The 22352-nt window shown below is 53.5% G+C and overlaps 2 protein-coding genes across 5 annotated transcripts in view; both read left to right on the top strand.

The window, feature by feature from the left end:
• The window catches only part of Ppp4r3a (protein phosphatase 4 regulatory subunit 3A), a 43740-nt gene extending 41613 nt beyond the window's left edge, over positions 1 to 2127 (top strand). For both annotated transcript variants that reach the window (XM_048362940.1, XM_048362941.1), the window contains exon 15: positions 876 to 2127. In XM_048362940.1, the coding sequence (XP_048218897.1) occupies positions 876 to 986 (111 nt within the window). In that variant the 3' untranslated portion in view covers positions 987 to 2127. The remainder of the gene's footprint in view (positions 1 to 875) is intronic.
• Positions 2128 to 8421: 6294 nt separating this feature from the next.
• The window catches only part of Ccdc88c (coiled-coil domain containing 88C), a 107045-nt gene continuing 93114 nt past the window's right edge, over positions 8422 to 22352 (top strand). For 2 of the 3 annotated variants that reach the window (XR_007213160.1, XR_007213159.1), the window contains exons 1-3: positions 8423 to 8605; positions 9265 to 9365; positions 17688 to 17796. Coding sequence is in view for 1 of the 3 variants with exons in the window: in XM_048361925.1 (XP_048217882.1) it covers positions 8546 to 8605; positions 9265 to 9365; positions 17688 to 17796 (270 nt within the window). In the remaining 2 variants the exon portion in view is untranslated. Of the gene's footprint in view, positions 8606 to 9264; positions 9366 to 17687; positions 17797 to 22352 lie in introns of all 3 variants that reach the window. The other variant, XM_048361925.1, reaches the window with a different exon arrangement.

Genomic DNA, 22352 nt, shown 5'->3' with positions numbered 1-22352 from the left:
GTCTGTCCTCATTTCAGGTTGTCAGACTTGTGTAGTTTGTTTCCATCTCCTGAGTGATTTGCTAAGAGAATTTTTTTTTGGAGGGGTGGTGGTGCAAGAGTAGTCCTGGGGCTTGAACTCAGGCCCTGGGTACTGTCCCTGAGCTTCTTTGTGCTCAAAACTAGCACTCTAGCCAGGTGCCAGTGACAAAGGCCTGCCTGTAATCCTAGTTGCTCAGGAGACTGAGATCTGAGGATCATGGTTCAAAGCCAGCCCAGGCAGGAAATTCCATGAGATCTGAGGATAGTGGCTTAAAGTAGTTCCGGTGGACTTGAGACTCCTATCTCTAGTAAACTACTCAAAAAAGCCAGAAGTGGTGATGTGGATCAAATGGTAGAGTACTCGCCTTGAGAAAAAGAAGCATCCAGGCCCAGTGATCAAGGACCAGCCAAAGAAAACAAACAAACAAAAACTAAAGAAACAAACAAAAAGACTAGCTCTCTAACACTAGAGCCACAGCACCACTTCCAGCTTTTCCTAAGCAGTTTATCGGAGATAAAGAGTTTCATGGAAGTTCGCCTAAGTTAGCTTAGAGCCACTATCCTCAGATCTCAGCCTCCTAAATTTAAGCTAGGATTACAGGCATGAGCCACTAGTGCTGGCTAGGAGAATTTTTTGTGTAGTACTAAGTAACTTTCCAAAATTTGGTAAAATTTCCAAAAATTATGATTAGGAAAATAGAATAATGAGTTTCACTTGCACACAGTCCCATCTCCCAGATACAACCATAAGTTAATGTGTTGAGGTAAGATCTCTACTTTTTACTGTCTTAATAAGCACACAGGTATTTTTAGAGATACTGTTTTGTTCATTAAATAATCCATATTTCTCTACAGGGAGGCCTTGTGGGTCTGGTAGATTATCCTGATGACGATGAAGATGATGATGAGGATGAAGACAAGGAAGACACGATACCATTGTCAAAGAAAGCAAAATTCGAGTCATAATAATGGCAACTGCCTATGATCAGTACCTGTTGACAGAACTGGTTCTCTACCCCTCCCCCCTACAGAAATCCACAACAAAGCGCAGTGGTCTCTTGTGAATGACTGACATAGATCAGCTGTGCGCACTGGACTTCTGCTCATCAAGTGCCAATTCAATGGAGCAGGAGGAGGGGATACCATGCTTTTGGGGGAAGATTTAAGCCTTTGAGCTCTCCAGCTTGGACCACACATTGCCCTTTTCTCAGGGAAGGAAATGGAAACAAAAAGCCAACAGGGCAGGGGTTTTGTAAGTGGAACTCTGGATTGACTGGTCAGTTGCTACAATCAGAACATGCTTTCTTGGACCATGTTTGAGACTTGGAAGAATGAGCCTTTCTGCCATAGTTCTTCACTAGATAAGAATGCCAGCAGTTTCTTTGTATAAAGAGACCTGCCTTTAAAATCGTACATTCTGAACATTTTAGTCAAGTTTCAACAGGTTTGGAAAACCTCTGTGGGGGTGGGGCAAATACAAAGTTTCCTCTTTTTTTATCTGTTCCCGTTGCCCTTCAAACTGCAGATTTATTTTTTTTTTTGTAAAGTAGGGATTTCTCCCTGCTTGATTAAAGATTGAGTGGAATTCTAGATGTGGTCATTTGTGTCATAATTTTTTTTTTAAAAAAAATTTTCCTCCCCTGAGTGTATGCTTAGTTGTTGAATATATATATTTGGGACCATTAAAACATTTTTTGATGTAATATAACCTAACGTTGTGCTGGTACCTGTTTTACCATGTGTAATTTTTGTTCTACATCACAGTTCTTAATTTGTTTAGAGTTTTATGAAAGATGGTATAGTTTTTATTGACAAAAGCAAATTAATCTTACAACTATGTGCATACAAAAGCAATACTATTTTGTGACTAAGTATTTTATATTAAAATTTACATCAGCAACTGTCTCAAGATTTCAGGGAAATAGAGTGGAATTTAAAAAGCAGTTTTGTTAAACCTAGAAACATGAAATTAGTATTCCAAAGAGATTCTAAAATTTCATATCTTGGGGAAATGACGGTACATTAAATCAAAATTGAGGATGGATGATTTAAAAAACATTTGACTTTTGAATAATAAAAAGAAAAGTGAAGAGCAAGAGAAATTGTATTAGTTGTATGTTTCGTTTCTTTCTTTCCTTTTTAAAAAATTTTTCAACTATTCCCTTTGGAATACCAGTGTTTCCTAAACGAGTAAGTACCCCCAGCTGTCGCTTTACTAAAGCTCTATGTGGGGGGCTGGGGATCTTGCTTATATGGTGGTGCATGGGCTGGCAGTGGCCAGCAGAGACACTGACTGCATCCCTCAGACCCAAAATTATTTCAAGGAAACAAAAATAAATCTCAATTCCTCATACCTTCACTCTTAAGAAAAAGTGTTACAACTTGAATAATGGAGCTCTTCCTTGCTTGCTTATTCCTCTGTAAATACGTATTTTCAGAATGTAGTTAACTATAAGAGATTAAATTTGAGCTAGGCACTACTTAGGAGGCTAAGATCTGAAGATCAAAGCAGTTTGAAGCTATCTGGACAGACAAATCCTCAAGACTTCTCTCCAATGATCTAGCAAAAAGAATTAGAATTGTGGCTCGAGTGGAAGAACACCAGCTTTGAGTGGAAAAGTCAAGAATTTAGAAGTTCTGAGTTCAGCCCCAGAACTGGCACCAAAAATGACAGAGAAAATTGACTTTATTTCACTAGAGATTAGCGCTGCTTCTGTCACAAGGCTTGGCTATTAATAATAGAAATTACCAGCTTAATTGGCAAATAAAGTAGGATCTCAGTCAATCCTGTTTTGTGTATCTAGAAAGCTCTGTTAATTAACAATTGTGTTTCAAACATATTTGGGGATGTTTGGGGGGTTTTCTATTTTTTTTTTTTTTGCCAGTCCTGGGGCTTGAACTCAGGGCCTGAGCACTGTCCCTGGCTTCTTTTTGCTCAAGGCTAGCACTCTGCCACTTGAGCCACAGCGCTCCTTCTGGCCGTTTTCTATATATGTGGTGCTGGGGAATTGAACCCAGGGCTTCATGTATACGAGATAAGCAGTCTACCCCTAGGCCATATTCCCAGCCCCCCCTGCAATCCTAGCTACTCAGGAAGCTGAGACCTGAGGATTACAGTTTGAAGCCAGCCCAGGCAGAAAAGTTTTGTGTGAGACTCATCACCAATTAAACACTCAAAAACCAGAGGTGGAGCTGTGGCTAAACATTGTAGAGCACTAGCCTTGAGTAAAAGGAGCTCAAGAACAGAGCACCCAGGCACTGAGTTCAAGCACTCAACTGACAGAAAACAGCATTGTTAAAAATCATTTTGAGCTGGGTGCCAGAAGCTTGTGCTTGAAGGAGGCTGAGTTTTGAGGATTGAGGTTCAAAGCCAGCCTGGGCCAGAAACAGACTTGAGTACTAGCCTTTGGGGAAAAACAAAAGCTCAGCGAGAACACCCAATGCCCTCTTCTTTAAATTGCTGTGATTGGAGACACAACTTTATCTGGCCTTGTTCTCCTAGGTAAATTCTTCCATAAGACTTACAGGAGATAAGTGCTGGGTTTTTGTTTGTCTTTCGTTTTTTCTGTCAATCATGGGGCTTGAGCTCATGGCCTGGGCACTATTCCTGAACTCTTGTTCAAGGCTAATGTTCTACCACTTTGAGCCACTTCTGGTTTTCAGGTGGTTTAATTTGAGATGAGAGTCTCATGGGGACTTCCCTGTCTAGGCTGGTTTTGAACTGCGATCCTCAGACCCCAGCCTTTTGAGTGGCTATGATGGCAGCCATGAGCCACCAGTGCCTGGTGTGCTAGATGCACTTTTGTTTAGTTGCCTTTCCATCACCATTCTACAGAAACCACTAGCGTGAGTCACACTACACCCTCCTATGGCTTGACAAATAGCATTGGCTACCCACCCATCTTCATTCCTTTCCCTTGGCTTCTTAGCACTGTGCTTTACTATGGCTGGTCTATCTTTTAATAGCTGTCTTCCTTATCTCAGATGTTGGCATTCTTTACCCCATTCAGACCACATTTCTTGTGTGTCCCTGATGCCCTCTTGCTGTGCTGATGAATTCAGCTTTCCACATTCTCAGGTTTTCTCCAAAGGGAGGATAGAGATGCTCAATGGTAGAGCCAAGACAGCTTTTGGCTAGGCACTGATGCCTCACACTTGTAATCCTAGCTACTGCGATCTGTGGATGCTGGTTCGAACCCAACCAGGCAGAAAAATCCATGAGACTTACCTCCAAGTAATCAGCAAAAAGCCGGAAGTGTTACTGTGGCTCAAGTGGTTAGAGTGCTAGTCTCAAGCCAAAAGGCCAAGCAAGAGCTGAGGTCCTGAGTTCAAGCTCCAGTACCAGCACAAACTGAAAGGTGGGGAGGAGTTTGCTATGTTGTCTGGGCTTTAATGTCTTGGCCCAGGGTAGCCTCAACTGTGATTCTCCTCCTTACTGCCTTCTTGAGAGTTGAGACAAGTACAGCTCACCATAATGAGCTTACTGGTGTGGGGAGGTTGTGTGTAACTTTGGGGTGGGGCGGGGGGGGGGGGGAGCTGGCTGGCCTTGAACCATATCCTGCTATCTACCACCCACGTAGCTGGGATTGCTGCTGGCATGAGCTGTGTGTTTCAGCCCAACTTGGGCTGGCTTTGAAGTCATGATTGCTTCTGCCTCCATGTGATTACAGGCAATTGCAGGGTGCTGGTGCACCACCACTGTAATCCTAGCTGCCCAGGAGGCGGAGACCTGAGGATCGCCATTCCAAGCCAGCTCAGACAGGACAGTCCACGACACTCATCCCCAGTAAATCACCAAAAGCCACAAGGGGAGCTAGGGCTCGAGTGGTTGAGTGAAAAAGGTAAGGGACAGCACCTAGACCCTGAGATCAAGCCCCAGTACCTGTACCAAAAAAAGTGATTACAGGCATAGGCCACCAAACCGAGATGCACCATCCCCCAAATAATCTCAGCTTATTTTAGCAAAGGTCAAACACAGTGACACATAAAGGAAAAAAAAAAAAGCTATTCCCTCCCTCCTTTATCCCTAAGTTATACACAAAATGAAACTTCTGCAGGGGACATAAAAAACGTCACCATTGAGTCAGAGTCCTGAGTGAGAGGAGGCAATTTATCAGAATGAAGAACAAATCCAGCTTCTACCCAAGAAAGAATGTAAAATCAACATGTGCATTTATATCCAGAAAAAACAAAGAGACAAGGCTCAGACAAATGGCTGGGGGGGGGGGCACTGGCTGCTGAGTGTGTCTTAGGTGCTCCTTGAAGCTCCCACCCTGCCCCAGGGAGACTCAGAGCCAACCGCTCTTAAAGCAGCAGTAGTAGGATGAATCAGAAGATAAGGAACAGGCTGGGCACTGGTGGCTCATGCCTGTAATCCCTGCTACTCTGGAGGCTGAGATCTGAGGATCATGGCTTGAAGCCAGCCCAAGCAGTAAGGTCCATGAGATTATCTCCAATTAACTACTCCCCAAAAAGCCGGGAAGTGGAGTTGTAGCTTAAGTGGTAGAGTCCTATCCTTTAGCAAAAATGTTCAGGGACAGTGCTCTGGCTCTGCATTCAAGACTCAGGCCCAGGACACACACACACACACACACACACACTCTCTCTCTCACACACACACAGACACACACAGAAGAACAAATAATGATTATATATTTTTGCAAAGTTCAGAGTTCCCATGCCCTTTTTTACATCTATCCATCCAATTCTTTGGGGTCTTTCTTCCTACCCTTAATAGACACTACCAGGTCACCTGCCCAGCTATCCACGGGGAAACAAGGGTAGTCGTGTTAATCTTTTGATCTGAGCCAAGGATCTGTGGTGGACCCACCAAAAATCACAAAGTAGCACAGCTGACACCGCCGCCCCCCACCCCATAGAAATTCCTGCTGCAGCCAGGTGCTGGTCGCTCACATCTATCATCCTAGGTGCTTAGAGGAGGCTCAGATCTACAGATCTTGGTTTGAAGCCAGCCTGGGCACAAAATCCCATGAGACTCTTACCTCCAATTAACCAGCATAAAGCTAAGGTGGAGGTGTGGGTCCAGTGGTAGAGAGGTAGCCCTGAGTGAAAAGGATGAAAGTGTGAGTCCCCAGTACTGGCATGAAAGAAAAAAAAATAAAAGAATTTCTTGCTGGGGCTATAGCCTAGGGACTGTTAATATTCCAGGGGGAAAACTCCCACACCCGGATGGGAAATGTCTCAAGACTATAGCAAAGCCCTTGTGGGGCGTGTGTCTATAATACTAGCTACTAAAGAAGCTGAAATCTGGTTCAAAGCCAACTCAGACAGAAAAGCCTCAGGAGGGCTGGGGATATGGCCTAGTGGCAAGAGCGCTTGCCTTGTATACTTGAAGCCCTGGGTTCGATTCCCCAGCACCACATATACAGAAAATGGCCAGAAGTGGTGCTGTGACTCAAGTGGCAGAGTGCTAGCCTTGAGCAAAAAGAAGCCAGGGACAGCGCGCTCAGGCCCTGAGTCCAAGGCCCAGGACTGGCAAAAAAAAAAAAAAAAAAAAGCCTCAGGAGGCTGAGATCTGAGAATCATGGCTCAAAGCCAGCCTGCACAAGAAAGTCTGTGAGACTCAACTCCGATTAACTACCAGACCTTCCCCGCCCCACCCCAAATAAAACCGACAAAAAAGCTCAGGGACAGTGCCCAAGCCCTGAGTTCAAGCATCAGGACAGGGATACACTTGATAAGAAGAAAGGGCTCAATCCCGCACCAGTGGCTCACATCTAGAATCCTAGCTACTCAGGAGGTTTGAGACCTCGGGATCACGGTTCGAAGCCAGCCCAGGCAGAAGAGTCTGTGAGACTCTTAACTAATAAATTCCTAAAAAAAAAGGATGGAAGTGAAGCTGTGGGCTCAAGTGGTAGAGTGCTAGCCAGCCTTGAGCAAAAGAAGCTTAAGGACAGTCAGGTCAAGCCCCAGGACTGGCAAAAGAAATAAAATCAGGGCTTGAGCTGCTTGTTGCTCACGGGGTAGCTTGCCTAGTAAGTGCAAGGCACGTAGTCTTTCAAAATAAAAATACAATAAAATCCATACAGGACAGTGTGAAGGGGGCGGGGCAGGAAGAAAGTGCATAAAACTGGCCCCATCCGCCGTTAACTTTTCGGAGCAGAGGCCTTCTAAGCAAAGATGGGTTCAAGCCCACGTCCTGCCTATTATCCAACCGCCTTAATTTCCCGGACGTTAGAAGGGGACCCTTCGAATGAGCGGCTTAGCGTGCAAAGTTCAGTCCCTCTGGGGTCTTTTCCGTGGCTTTCTGGCTTCGCTCACCAGCCGGACGGGGCGGCAATACTGTGCGTGGCCACCAGGTGTCGCAGCCCCCAGGATGTGCCACACGATGGCCCCGCCATGCCCGCCCCGGGGCCGACCCTGGGGCTTGGCTGACCCGGGGAGCTCGTTCCCCGGAGGAGTAAGCTCGAGACCTGACACCCAGCGCTTCCCACCAGGCCCGAGGCGGCGGAGGGGATCGGGGCTGGTCCGGACCCCGGGGCGCCGCTTCCTTCCGCACCCGGGTGCCCCGTCCTGCTGGGTTCCTGGTCCCTTGGGCCCCGTCGCCTGCCACTGAGCCGCAGCTAGGCACCCCTCCCCGGAGGCCAGGGGCGGCGGTGGGGTGGGGTGGAGTCACTAGGGCCGGGATGGGCCCCACGTGGGTGCGGCCCGGTCGCCCGCTTCCTACCGGAACTTCTAGAAGGCGCGGGGTGCAGGCGGTGACAGGGGTGGAGGGGATGTGTGTGCTCGAGGCCGCCATCCCGGAGCGCAAAGTCGATGCAAAGTTTGTTTCCCCCTCCGGGCTCCGGCACGCAGCGCGCGGACCCCACCCGTCCCCGGCCAGCGAGGGGGCCCCGTCCCCGCCCCCGCCCCGAGGCGCGCGCCGGCTCGGTTCCCCCGCCCCGGGGCTGGGCTCCCGCCAGGCCCCCGGGGCCCGCGCGGCGGCTCCGCCCTCGGCCTGCACCTGCCGGGGGCCGAGCGCGCGGAGGGGGCGGGGTGCGGGCCCGGGGGCGGCGCGCGCGCGGGTGGGCGCTCCACTCCCCGCACGTGGCGCCTCCCCGCGCGCGTGCGCCTGCGGGGGCCGGTGAGGTGGGGGGGGGAAAAGCCTGGGCGCCACGTGCTGCGGCCCCGCACACGGGCCGACGGGGCCGGCGAGGGCGCCGGGAGAGGCCCACGTGCGCCCCCGGCCCCCCGCGGCTCCTCCCGTGCCCGGGCTCCCCCGCGGCGGGCTGGGCGGTGCGGCGCGCCGGTCGCTCGGGGCTGCGGAGGGGCGGGGCGCCCGCATTGTTCCTCCCCCTCCTCCAGCCCGGGCGGGGCGCGGGGCCGCCGGAGCCGCGGGGCCGCCGGGGCCGCGGAACGTGGGCTCGCGCGCCCCGCCTTTGTCTCCCGGGCGCGAGCCGCCGCAGCCCCGCGCCCCGCCGCTCGTTCGCTCGCTCGCTCGCTCGCTCCTCGCCGGCGGAGCCGCTTTGTGCCGCGGCGCGGGGGACGCGGCCGCGGGGTGCGGAGCCGGCGGGCGCTGCCTCGGCATGGACGTGACGGTGTCGGAGCTCATGGAGCTCTTCCTGCAGAGCCCGCTGGTGACCTGGGTGAGTGCGTCCGCTCCGCCTCCCCTTTGTTGGTGCCCGGCTCCCCTCGCGCCCGGCCGGGGGTGCTGCGCGGCCGAACCCCAGTCCCCCGTGTCCCCCCAACACCCTCCTCCCTCCCCCTCCCCCCCGGGCGCGGGCCGGGGAACCCGGGGTGGGGGGGGGGATCAGCGTCCCGCCGTCCTCCGCTTCCAACTCCGCAGCCCCGCGCCTCCCGGCAGCCGGGCCCGGGCCGAGGGTTACACCTGTTCCCGCCCGGCGCGGGATCCGAGCGGTCGCCCCGAAGACGGGGTGGTGGGGTCGGGGGTGGGGGGCGCCCAGGAGGAGCGGGGACGTGAGGGGCTTGTGGAGAAGCTCCGGCTCCGCGTTTGTTTATTTATTCATGTATCGCCCTGAGACGCCCGGGGAAAAGTAGTCGGCAAGTTTTCCTCCGCCCGCCTCGCGACTGTTGCCTGGCACGGGAGCTGGGGTGGGGGCCCGAAGCCGGGCGGGGAGGGTGGCGGGCCCGGCGGTGCGTCCTGCGCCCCGCGCCCCGCGCCCCGCCGCCCCAGCTCTGCCCCCGGGGCGCCCCCCGCGCGCACGCGCACACACACGCGCACACACACACACGCGCGGTGGCCGGCGGTGACTTCCTGCCCCTCTCCGCCTTCACCTCCCCGCAGGTGAAAACTTTTGGCCCGTTCGGGAGCGGGAACCAGGACAACCTGACCATGTACATGGACTTAGCGGATGGCATCTTCCTGAACCAAATCATGCTGCAAATGTAAGTGGCCTTCCTCACCGAGGAAGGGTGGGAACTGAGAGAAGTTCGAGGGGGGTGGGGGGGGGAAGGTGGTGGTGGACGCTGAGATGCGGGGGGGGGGGGGTGAGGCGCTTTTACCACCCCACTGGGGCTCCCGCCGCCTGTTTGCACCAAGGAAATCTGGGTTCCACCCGTGGTGCGGGTTGTACGGTGGACTTGGTCGCTGCACCGTGACATGCTTCTGAAAGCCTCCTGCCTTTACGTCCTGGGGGTACGGAGAGTTGGGTTTCGGGAAGTTTTGGGGTGGTGGGACCGGAGCCTCCAGAGTGAGTAGAACGCTTCACTGTGGATTGAAGGACGCCCTCAAGGTTTCCTTTCTTGCCCCACCGAGCCAGTCCCGTGGCGTGAGCTGGGTGTGAAGAGCGTCCAGCGCGGGTGCAGGTTGGCCTGGAAGCACGTGGGTCGTTACCCAGGGTCTGGGTGGGACTTGCTGGCTCGCTGGTGTGTGAGGCCGACCACATCCTTTCCCGTAGCTGAGTTCTGCAGCGCCTGGCTGTGTGAGTGACAGTGTGCCCCCGTGTAGGTGTTGGCAGCTACCGTCGCCTTCTGTTTTAAACTCGAGACTGCAAGAAGAGCATATTGGAACTGAGTGTCAGGGTGATTCACTTGTGCATGGAGCAAAATCAAACATCCTAATGTTCTCTGAATCATACCCCAGCCTCCGTCCTTCAGTTGAGGAAGAGGAGGAAGGGGGCGGGGGAAGTTGTGGCATATCCAGAAGTGATTGGAATAGATTCTATCTGAAAAGATCTGTTAAAAAAAATTTTCCCCCCAGTTACATCACTTCTTTTATTTTTGTAAGTCATGTGATGTCACAACCTAGGAGAGAGACTTTGCCAGCTTGGGGAAGGGGGGGGTTATGTTGTTTATGTGTCTGTAGATATCAAGATAATCTGTCTGTCTGTCTATTTAGTGCCAGTACTGGGCTTGAGCCACAGCTCCACTTTCAGCTTTTGGGTGGTTAATTTAAAATAGAAATCTCACAGACCTTGCTGACTGGGCTGACTTGAGCTGTGATCTCAGAACTCAGCCTCCTGAGTAGTTAGGATTTCAGGTGTGAGCCACCAGCCTTTTGTTGTGTTGTGTGTGTGTGTCACTCTGGGGCTTGATTGAACTCGGGGCCTGGGCACTATCCCTGAGCTTCTTGAGTCAGAAGTGGCTCTCTTCTGCCTATGTGGTACTGAGGAATCGAACCCAGGGCTTCATGCATGCTAAGGCAAGCACTCTATCACTAAACCACATTCTCAGTCCCTCCTGTTGATACTTTTTAGAAAAAGAAAAAAAACATTACCAAGCTTACCAATCTTCCTTGTTTGATTCGATTCTCAAGAGACTGATCTGATGACCCCGCTGAGCAGCACTGATGAAATCAGGCTTCTCAGGGACAACCTTTTGGTGGATTGGAGCTGGGGCAATGTCCCCCAAACCCCCTTTCTCTAGTTCTCTGAAACCGCTGGATCCAACGGGTGCCCAGCGAAGTGAAACTTCGTTCTTCTCCACCCAGAGAGAGACTGGTTAATTTAAAGAGCCAGCAGTGCCCCCCCCCCCCCCCCCCGCCTTCTTTTCATTCAGCTTTTACACCCGGCTCTGTGGAGAACAAAAGCCCCGGGCTGTTTCTCTTTCTTCCCTGACCTTTGGAATTCCTGAAGCTGTTACCACTTGCTTGTAAATCAGGGAAGCCTGCTGCTGGCCATTCCTTTGAGAAATGCCAGCTCATCATCACTTGTTCGAATTTGGCCTGCAGCTATGTTGGGTAGAAGGGCTCTCCCCAGCCTGGCAGTTTTTGGTGTTATTTTCGCTCCTCTGCGCTGAGCAGAGATGATCATTCTGGAAGTGGGTGTTCCCCGGCGCTCCCCCGCAGCACAGGTGCTTTCCTGGAGTAGGAAAGAGAAGGCCTGAGTAGGTGGGCCTGGGGCACTTCTAGCGCCTGGGTTTCTGGCTGAGAGGAACCTGTCTCCTGGTAACGGGAGCCTGTGGAAACAGGTGGGATTTGCAGAGGGGGTTGCTGGGAACGGGAGCCTGTGGAAACAGGTGGGATTTGCAGAGGGGGTTGCTGGGAGCTGCGGCCACGTCCTAGGCACTGTTGGTCATTTCCCCAACTCCTCCCTCTTGGCTCCTGGTGCACTCTCTGTGAAAGTCACCCAAGTGCAAAGCAAATGCAGATATCGCGGCACAGCTCATTGACAGAGCACTCTCCTGGCTTGGGCAAAGCCCTGGCTTCCAATCCCAGACTCCTCCTCCTAGTAGTAACTAAAAGAATGGGTTGGACGGCCTCCTGTGAACCGCAGGACAGGCGCCAAGCAGGTGAGAACGTTCCATGCCTCAGTTCCCCTAATCCGCACCCTGTGACATGAAGTTCATCTGAGATGGTTTGGGGGTCAAATGATGCTGTAGTGTTTCTTTAGCTCAGCACTTGTCAGGGAACAAGTATGGAGACCACTTAGGCAGGGCCATTGTGGTCCAGGATTTGAGGTGGTTTTTTTTTTCTTTTCTTTCCCTCCTTTCATTATTATTGTTATTATTATTATTATTATTATTGTCTGTCATGGGGCTTGAACTCAGGCCTGGGCACTATCTCTGACCTCTTTTGCTTAAGGCTACCGCTCTACTACTTTGAGGCATGGCGCCACTTCTGGTTTTCTGGTGGTCAATTGGAAATAAGAGTCTCATGGCCTTTGCTGACCAGGCTGGCTTAGAACTATGATCCTTAAACCCCAGCCTCTTGAGTTTCTACGGTTACAGGTGTGAGCCACCAATGCCTGTTTTGTTGTTGATTTTAGTGCATTTTCCCCACGTTTTCTTAGTCTCCAAATTACTGCCATAGCCAGCCTTCAGTGAAGTCTGTGGTGTCCCTGGGCCCTGAGTCCTAGCGTGAACCACACATCTGAGCCTTCTTTTTTCCCTTCTGCTCGGTGGAGAAATGTCAGGGGCAGGAGCAAATCGGTGGGTGCTGGGTTGTGGGGTCTTATCTCCCGCGCTGGACACCCAGAAGCTATGCTGCTGCTCTGGGTGATAAATTCTCCCGGCCTCTGTAGGCTTGCCCTGGCGGGGAGGAAATTGCAGAGTAGTCCTGCAGACTGGGTTGCCCGCGGCTCAGATAAGAGGCTGTTACTTAACACTCCGGAGCCATCTGGAGGCTGGCGGGGTCACGTGACGGCACCTGCCTTTGTCTCTGGCAGTAGGCTCTGGGCCCTGGACTCCTGGTGTAGTGATGTCACCCTTACCTGGAAGCAGGAAAGCCCCACGGGCTCAGCTTTCAGGGGAGGCCCAGGTCTACAGTTCCCGAATGGTGGGAGAGCGACATTGTAGGACTTGCGCGAGTCCTCTGCGCTCCCCTGCGCCCAGCGTTGGTGAACTGCACCACAGGAGTTATTAGGGCGTTGAGCCTAGTATCAGGCAAATTCACAGCCTTCCTCTGCTACTTTTTGTTGGTGGTGGTGGTCATGGGGCTTAAACCCAAGGCTTGGACTCTGTCCCAGAGGGTGTTTTTTTTTTTTTTGCTCAAGGCAAGTGCTCTACCACTCGACTCACCATGCTACTTCCAGCTTTTGGGTAGTTAATTGGAGTCTCATGGATTTTCCTACCCAGGTTGGCTTTGAACTACAATCCTCAGATCTCAGCCTCCTGAGTAGCTAGGATTACAGGCGTGAGCCACTAGCACCACTAGCAACTTATTTTCTGTCTCTGAACTTTTTTTTTTTTTTTGCCAGTCCTGGGCCTTGGACTCAGGGCCTGAGCACCGTCCCTGGCTTCTTTTTGCTCCGGGCTAGCACTCTACCTCTTGAGCCACAGCGCCACTTCTGGCTTTCTCTGTTTATGTGGTGCTGAGGCAGCGAACCCAGGGCTTCACGACTGCAAGGCAAGCACTCTACCACCGAGCCACATTCCCAACCCCTTATTGTCTGTTAGTTGGGTGACTGACTCCAGTTCTTTAAGCCTCAGTTTTCTGATCTGCGATAAGGAGATAGGTTTAGGAAAGTCTAAATAAGACGATGCTTATAGAAGATGTCCAAGTGTCCATCCTTGTGGCCAGGTGAGACCCGAAGCTGCGTGTGGTTGCACACGCTCTCATTTGTGCCGCGTGCACACTCTGGTGCATGCTGGCACCTATAGAGGAAGCCACCAACCCATTTGGTGCACTGGCTGCTTAGTGCAGCTAGGAACTAGCTAGGAACTAGCCAGTAAATGCAGCCGACTGCTGGTCGTTTGTTCAGGTTCTTGTCTGATCCTTGGTTGCGGCTGTGACACTCCAGGTAACTGATTAATTATTCAGAGCTCGGAAGCATCCTCAGGCCAATGGAGAGTTTCTTCAGCTTCCCAAAAAGTACGAGAAGGCTATTCCCCCCTCCTCCCCTGCATCCTGTGCCAGTTCACCTGTTGGTCGAGTAGTTGCAATACTGTTGGAACAGAAGGATACTTGCTTGGGGATTTAGGTAATTTCCTAAACTTGGTGGTGAGAACTCTACCACTGAGCTGCCCCTCCAACCAAGTAATTTTCTTTTTATTTAAAAAAAATTATTACTGTTTTTGCCTTCACGGGAGCTTTTGAGTCCTTACACATTACACAAAATACACAGCGTGCCGGTGGCTCATGCTGTAGTCCTGGCTCATGCTGTAGTCCTAGCTCCTCAGGAGGCTGAGATCCGAGGATTGCAGGCTTTTCTTCCCAGGCTGGCTTCAAACTGTGATCCTCAGAGCTTAGCCTCCTAAGTGGCTACGATTACAGGCACGAGCCACCGGCAACCCGGCTGGAAATGAGTTTCGGGGACTTTTCTGCTCGGGCTACCTTTGGACCTTGATTGTCAGATCTCAGCCTCCTGAGTAGCTAGGAGCTGATAGACACAGATCACTCTCTTGGAGTAGCTCTTGGGAGAACGGAGTTGGCCCGCATGGGTCATCCGCTCATCTTGCTGGCATGTAGAAGCAACAGTACAGTGTACCTTGGCTTGGCACAGCCTTGTAGAAGGATTGCATTTCCCGTACGGAGGGATCTTGTGGCTATTTTGCAGCTAAGCGCACTGAGGCCCAGAGCAAAGTGGGAAGTGATGGAACCTGGCTGAAATCTCTGTGCCGTCCATGTTTTGAAGCAGGTGTGTGTGCGTGCGTGTGCGTGCGCGCGTGTGCACGCGTGTGCACGTGCGCAGGGGATAGGCTGCTGGAAATGAGGTCTACTTTCCTTGAGGAAGGCTGAGACATTTGTTTTGACTCGCTTCCTAAATAACCTCTCTTTACCCAGAGAGGCTCAGTTAATGGAGGAATACTGATGATCACCATAATTAGTCTAATTAGTCATACAGCAAATGTCAAGGCCCTCTCTTGGAGTGTTGCTTCAATTAGCTTTTGCTTCCTGAAACTGGGGGGAAGGGAAGCAGAGGGGTGGCTGAGCTGTGAGCTGAGGGGCACCCAGGTTTCTGGCCCTTCACATGAGTGAGTGCCACAGATGCTCATTGTAGCGCAAGCAGAGGCTTCGGGCTCCTGGCCCTCCGGAAGTGACGCCTGTGACAAATGAAACCCAGGACTGTGTATGATACCAGTCAGACAGGAACTAGGTATGGGAGTACACACTTGTAAACCCCAGCACTGAGAGGCAGGAGAATCACAAGTGCAAGGCCAGCCTTGGACGACTTCCGCGACAATCCTATCCCCAAAGAAAAAGAGCAGAAGGGGTAGGTTGGTGGTAGCGTGCATGCCCGGCATGCGTGAGGCCCTGGGTTCCGGTCTGGCACTGCCAAAACAATAGCAAAACCTCCAACTAAATAGAAGAGCCGTGCATGTTCTCTGAGCTCTGCTACGTTTAGCTGCGCGCTTGTGATTGTGAACTCGCCCCTGGTCCCAGGAGGTAGCCGCAGTCAAGGGAGAATTGCACCTTTGAGAGAAGGTGTTCTGTAATGTTAGGAATGTTGCTGGAGCTAAAAATGAGGTTCAAATTCGGAGTGCCTCCTCTTCCCCTAAATTAATTTCAGTGGAACTGTGAGCCTTTATTTTTCTCAGTAATGAATGGCTCCAAGAGAAATATGTAACATACATGTACATGGCTTGGCCAGAATCCATTATGGGGGGACAATAAGAAATGTTAGCTGGGCGCCCATGACTCATGTCTGTCATCCTAGCTACTCAGGAGGCTGAGATCGGAGGATCACAGTTCAAAGCCAGTTGGTGACACTTATCTCCTGTTGACGATAACCACAAAAAGCTAGAAGTGGAGCTGTGGCTCAAGTGGTAGTGCACTAGCCTTGAGAAGAAAAGCTTAAGGACAGTGTCCAGGCCCTGATCTTCAAGCCCCGGGACTGGCACCCACCCACACCCACACAAAAAGAAATGTCGCCTCACAATATAAGAGGGCCTCTGGGTGCCTTCAAGGGGCCCAGGTGACTATTTTAGGAGATTTGATTCAGTATAACTGAATGGCTGAGCATTTGCCATATTCAAGACACAGTGTCGTCAAGACTGCCAGCGTATAGGTCCAATATTTCTTTTCTTTTCTTTTTTTTTTGCCAGTCCTGGGCCTTGAACTCAGGGCCTGAGCACTGTCCCTGGCTTCTTTTTGCTCAAGGCTAGCACTCTGCCACTTGAGCCACAGTGCCACTTCTGGCCGTTTTCTATAGGTGCTGGGGAATCGAACCCAGGGCTTCATATATATGAGGCAAGCACTCTTGCCACTAGACCATATTCCCAGACCCTAGGTCCAATATTTACTTAAAGATTGAACTTTAGTCGGCCTGCGTAACCTAACAAAAGCTTTGCGTTCCCACTGATGTTTGAAATGATTCGAGGTGTGGGCTTTACTTTTCCTCTTCTCCATTTCCTGTGAATTGTTGGCTCTGAATGAGCCAGATGACGCCGGAGATTTGTTTCTTTGACGCTCCCCCCTGCTTTTAGACGTGGGACTTGGGTGGCAGGCGAAGCCTTGAGCACAGCCTTTGAGTTCGGGGTTCTCGCCCTTCCTCTGTAGGTGTCTTGGGACCTGCTGGATGGGGAGGAGAGGGGAAGGGGGCTCGTGTTCCAAGGAGAAGCAGCTCAGTGTAAGACCTCTGGCTGACAGAACTGAGTCCCTCTGAGTGCCCGCCTCTCATCAGAAGGGCTCTGACAAGGCTGGTGTGGAGAACACCTGCATGCATATGAGAGAGACTGGAAGCCGCTTGCTGTAGACGTGCAGTTTCCTCCCAGCCCGGCCTGGAAGATGGATGTCCCTTGGGGGTGGGGTTCCCACGCATGCCCGGTGTCCCCCCAGTCTCGTAGTGTCTCTGAGATCCGCACAGCCAGGGCGTGGTACACGGGGTGTCAGGCCAAGTCTGTCCAGTTTTCCGGATGGCATTGAGCCCTGCAGTTTACATTGTGGGCGGGACCGCGGGTTCCGGGGGAGACCCGTGCTAAGTGGAACACCATGATCTTATTAAGTCGTTACTTTTCATAATTTACCTTGCCCAACCTTTTAAACAAGGCTTCGGTTAGTATATTGGGTTTGTGGAGTTGGGGTTTTTGGTCTTTTTTTTTTTTTTTTTTTTTGCTAGTCCTGGGGCTTGAACTCAGGGCCTGGGCACTGTCCATGAGCCTCTTGGTGCTCAAGGCTAGTGCTCTACCACTTGAGCCACAGCGCCGCTTTTGGCTTTTTCTGAGTCGTTTATTGGAGGTAAGAGTCTCACAGACTTTCCTTCCTGAGCTGGCTTCAAGCCGTGATTCTCAGATCGCAGCCTTTTGAGCAGCTAGGATTGTAGGTGCAAGCCACCGGCGCCGGCTAGGGTTGGTTTTTATGCAGTGTGACGTCTGGGTCTGCACTGCCACGCGGGTGTCCTTGGTGGGTAGTGACAGCAATAGGAATGGAGGCACATTGTAAAGGCTGTGGGGCCAGACACGGGCGGCTCTCACGCCTTTAGTCCTAGCTACCCTTCAGGAGGCTGGGATCTGAGTGAGGACTGGCGTTGGAAGCTAGCCTGGCAGACACACGTGAGAGGCTCTTACCTCCAGTTAGGAAAGGTTGGAACTGCAAGCATGGCTCAAGTGGTAGAATGCCAGCTCTGAGCGGAAAAGCCAAGCCGGGCGTGTGAGCCCTGGGGTGCAGGTCCCAGGCCTGGGGAGTGCCGGGTGGGGCAGCAGAACAGCGATGATTGGCTGGCCCAGGTCCCCACACAGCCGGGGGCCCGTATTCTCGCCCGCCCGGGGACTGGTGGTGGGGCTCCGGGAGGCGCGTGGGCTAGAGGGCCCAGCGCTGGCTGGTAGAGGCTGGGGAGGAGGAGTGAAAAATGCTGAGAGGTTCCATGTCCCTTTTCCCGTCTCCTCCTCCAGAGACCCCAGGCCAAGCAATCAGCGCATCAACAAGCACGTCAACAACGACGTCAACCTCCGCATCCAGAACCTGACCATCCTGGTGAGAAACATTAAGACCTACTACCAGGTAAGGCCGCTCAGCCGATCCCCCCCTCCCCCCCACCCCCCACCGCCGGTTCCAGTTGTGTGTCTGCAGTACGGCCGCTCGGTGCCATTTCCTGCGGGAAGCCGAGAGGAAATGCCGTCCGGCCCAGGCAGCTGCCTGCTGACCCTCGGTGCTTTCGCCTGCGCCCTTGGGTGGGGCGTCACGTCAAGATGAGTTGCTGTGTTGTGCGCAAGTTCAAGCCCTATGCTGCGAGGCCCCGGAGGGCCTCGGGGTGCAAGGGGGACTGGCCGACGGGGGCTTGCCTCTGGGGGGCCCGCAGGAGCCGTGGGGTCTGAGGGTCGTGCGTGAGTCCTCTCCATGGGTTGACTGGTTTTGATCAGTGGATGTTCAGTGCTCAGGCCTGGGGGGACCGGCTGGTTCAAAGCCCCACCCATGCCGGCCCAGGGAAGGCCAGCTAAGACGGCCAGCATGCGCATTTCTGTATTAGCCAGGAAACGTGATCCCTTACTCCGTTCTTCCTGAGACCTCCCGTGAAGCTCTGGTCGCAGATGGTGGCCTCCCCTGCCTCCAGGAACATGGCTGGAGAACCACTTGCTAAGGAACACATTTTTTTCTTGGATGTATGTCAGAGTTTTACCAGTCCTCTGGCCAGACTGTGCCCCAAGTCCTGTCTGTAAGACTCACCTTCCTGAGCTGCACGGAGACCTACCTGGTGCTGGGATTTGGGGCTCCTCAGACCCCGAGACACCAGCTCTGGTTCTGGGCTGCCGGGTTGACTGGCAGGCAGAGGAGCCTGAGGTGTCTCCGTTTGCACTGGGCGCTGGTCCTCCCCAGATCTGCCCAGGCGTCTCTTTCTGCTCCGACTTGAAGCAGGATGAGCAAGGGAGCCGCGCAGGCTGCGTCCTGGCGGTTCTGCGATGCGTGTGTCCGTTCTCCCCACATCGGGGCCGGCGCGTGACGTGGACACGGCTCCCTGACTGCCTGTGAGGCTCCGAGCAGCCTCGTGCCTCGAGTTCCACGTGTGTGGAGAGGGGTTGGAGGTGAGGCTACCAGGCCATCGGCTGCGGGTCCGGAGGAGCTGTATTTCCTTGTGTAACGGGAGCTGCTTGCGGTGGGGAGGGGCGTTTGGGGAAGCGCCTCCTTGAGGCCATGGCAGCGGCCCCGGTGCAGCCCCTGGATCTGGCATCTGTACGCGCGACGAGAGGGAGGTCCGTGGGCCGCGCGGACGGGCCACCATGTGCTCGGCGCAGGCGGTGCACGGGGTTCAGGAGATGAGGCCCTGGCCTTGTCTGCTTGGGCAAGGGCGGTGGGGTCTTCTGGGCCATTTGCGTTTCCAATGCGGAGGGTCGCGGGAGGGAGAGCGTGGGCAGAGCCAGGCGCGGTGGCTGGCAGGAGTTCCGTGTTCTCCACGGTCGCCGGGATAAAGCCCATTTGTGGTATTTGAAGAAGTGGCCGGGATGCAGCTGGCAGGATGTGAGCACGGAGAGACGCGGTCGGGGTTTGGAGGGGGTCCGCGAGGCTGGCCAGGGCCTGGCACAGCTCGCCCAAGTCCAAGTCCAGCGCCAGGGGAGGCCGGGAGGCCGGGCCTTCCCTCCACAGGCAGCCGAGACCTCCGTGGGCTCTGTGGAGCCGTCGGGCTCCCGTTCAGGCCGGGAAGATGCGGGATCTCGCGCGGCGGTGGCCGGCCTAGGAGAGGGGACCCTGCGCCAGGAGCGCCCCGCTCTGTGGTCAGCAAGGGCGTGTGGACGCGGGGAGCCCTCGCCGCCGGCCCCCGCGGGTCCTCACCGCCTCCTCCTGGGCCTCGTCTTCTAGAGAGAGCTGGGCCGACACGTGGGCCACGTGGTGGTCGTGCTGTACGTTCTTTTCCTGATGTCTGGCGAGCCAAAGTGCAGTTCTCGCGCTAGAAGGCAGGCGGGCCCTTTATAAGCCGCTGGGGAAACAAGTGGCGAGAAAACGGAAGCCCCCCGCCAGCCCGCCCCAGAGACAATGGCGGCTGCGGGCCCTTGGCGTTTCCTCTGGGCCCTCCGGTGAATAGGTTTTGTTCTGGGCCGCGGACGGGCCAGGCTCACAATTGCGTATCCTGCCCTTTTCTCCTTCCACCCAGCACGGCCACGGGATGGGTTACTCAGTGCTGTGAAGAGGGCATTGGCAGGCGTTTCCCCCAAAGAACCACTGGGGAAAGCAGCCCTTGGATGGAGGGTGGGAGGAGGAGGACACACCGGTGTCACGCCCGGCCGCTCGTGGTTGCTCCCTCAAGTATAGGAGGATCGTGAGTTCAAAGTCAGCCCGGGCTTGATAGCCAGATCCTGTGTCAAAGCATGGTTGAACGGAGTTGTTGCTAATTCTGAGTCAGGGAGAGGTCACACCCCCCCCCCACCCTGAGTGGATTGGGGGTGGGGAGGGGCTTCTTGGCAGAGACTACAAATTGGCGCAGTCTGGCCCTGCCCACCAGGAGACCATTCTTCTCCCCGCTGTTCTCCCCCACCCCCCACGTCTGTAGCCCGGGGGCGGCAGGGGGGGGGACCCCCGGAGCTTTTGAAGGGCTTGTGCTTGTTTCACAAGGAAGCTCCAACTGGGGCCCTGTGTCTCAGTCCTCTCCTTCACCTGCTTGGCTTTGGGGGCGGAAGCCCTGGAATCTGTGTTTTTCAAAATCTCCCCAGTGCTCATGGAGACGGACCGTCCCTCACCCACAGGTCCGCCTTTTCCTGCACAGGAAGGCAAGGTCATGGCAGACACCCGAGAGAAATACAAGGTGCAGCGGCGGGCGACCCCAGCTGGACTGGGTCTTGGAGAGAGAGCACCTGAGCCTGTCTCTGGGGTTTTTTTGGTTTTGGGGGGGTCTTGTTTTGTTTTGCCAACTGTGGGGCTTGAATTTAGGGCCTAGGCACTGTCCCTGAGCTCTTTTTGCTTGATGCCAGCTAGGGTTTTACCACTTTGAGCCACAGCTTTACTTCTGCCAGTCCTGGGGCTTGAACTCAAGGCCTGAGCACTGTCCCTGGCTTCTTTTTGCTCAAGGCTAGCACTCTGCCACTTGAGCCACAGTGCCACTTCTGGCCATTTTCTGTATATGTGGTGCTGGGGAATTGAACCCAGGGCCTCATGTATACGAGGCAAGCACTCTTGCCACTAGGCCATATCCCCAGCCCCCACTTCTGGTTTTTGAAGAGTTGTTTTGATAAAGAACCGGCCATGCCGAGGAAGGAGCCCCAGCCCTGGGGCAGGCCTAGGGAGGCCTGGAGGAGTGGCACTAGATGCCCACTGCCCTGCCACCTGGCTGTTGCCGACCGTCATATGACGCTTGTTTACTCCTTTTATTTTTCTGACTTTATTTTAAACTAAATTGTGTGTGTGTGTGCGCGCGCGCGTGTGCGTGTGCATGCATACACGCATACACAGGGCCTGGGTACTTTCCCTAAACTTTTTTACTCTACCACTTAAGCCACAGCATCCACTTCTGGCTTTTTCTGTGTATGTGGCGCTGAGGAATTGAACCCAGGGCTTCACGCATGCTAGGCAAGCACTCTACCACTCAGCCACAGTCCCAGCCCCTGTGGGTTTATTCTTTGGAGGTGGTTTATGGTTGTCACTGCCTGCTTGGCCCTGGGCATCTAGATGGGATCTTGTGCTTCTTTTGTCATTGACTTGGTTCTAGTTCACGTTTATAGACTCTTGCTATGTAGGTGTGCGTGTGCATGTGTGAGTGTGCACTTGTGTTTATACTTACACAAACATTCATATTGTTTTGTGTGACTGTTCAGGGGAGGATACTGGGCAAGCACCCTAACACCGAGCAAGCAATACCCCGGCCCTGCTGGTCTTCTGTCCAGACTTCCATGCATGTGGCATGCTGCTCGTACCTTTCGCCCGCTCCGCCTTGTTTCCCAGTGGGTCAGCCTTCTGTGATAGTCGTAATGGATAAGCATGGCCCGGCCAGGACAACTGAGACTTCCCTTGAGAAACGGGCGCTCGCGCTTGGTTTGAAGAATGGAAAGTGTGTGTCAAAAGAGCGAGGATAGAAGGGAACACGTTTTGGGCGCTGTTGGTGGGAGCACCCTTGGGAGAAGGAGGAGGGTGTGAGAGGTGGGGTGCGTGTCTCCTCAAGCTGCTTGGAGGGGCACAGCCGTGTGCAGGGCAGCCGGGAACATGGTGCGGAACGTGCTGCTGGAAATTTCCTCGTCCTCTTCCGCTCCCCAAGGGTTCAGGAGGACAGCCCCCACTTTACTTCCGTAGCGTCTACCCACATTCTGAGGAAATTAAAGTTTTTATGTGAGGAAAAAAATGAAGGAAATTAAGCCCACCTATTGCTTTTCTGCTTAGGAACACCACCGATCACATTTTGGTGCTTTGTGTGTATGCATTGGTGCGTGCATGTGTGTGTGTGTGCGTGCATGTGTGTGTGTGTGTGTGTGTTACGCTAGTGCTAGGACTTGAACTCAAGGCCTTGTGTTCTTGTGGTTAGGTGGAGCTAAGAGTCTCTTGGACTTTTCTGCCTGGGCTGGCCCAGATATCAGCTTCCTAAGTGGTTAAGATTATAGGCCTGAGCCACTGGTACCCAGCCACATTTCTGTCTCTCTCTC

Source organism: Perognathus longimembris, chromosome 14 (assembly GCF_023159225.1).
Source record: "Perognathus longimembris pacificus isolate PPM17 chromosome 14, ASM2315922v1, whole genome shotgun sequence".
NCBI lineage: Eukaryota > Metazoa > Chordata > Mammalia > Rodentia > Heteromyidae > Perognathus > Perognathus longimembris.
Note: the sequence above shows the minus strand (reverse complement) of the source record. Positions and strands in the feature narration are given on the sequence as shown.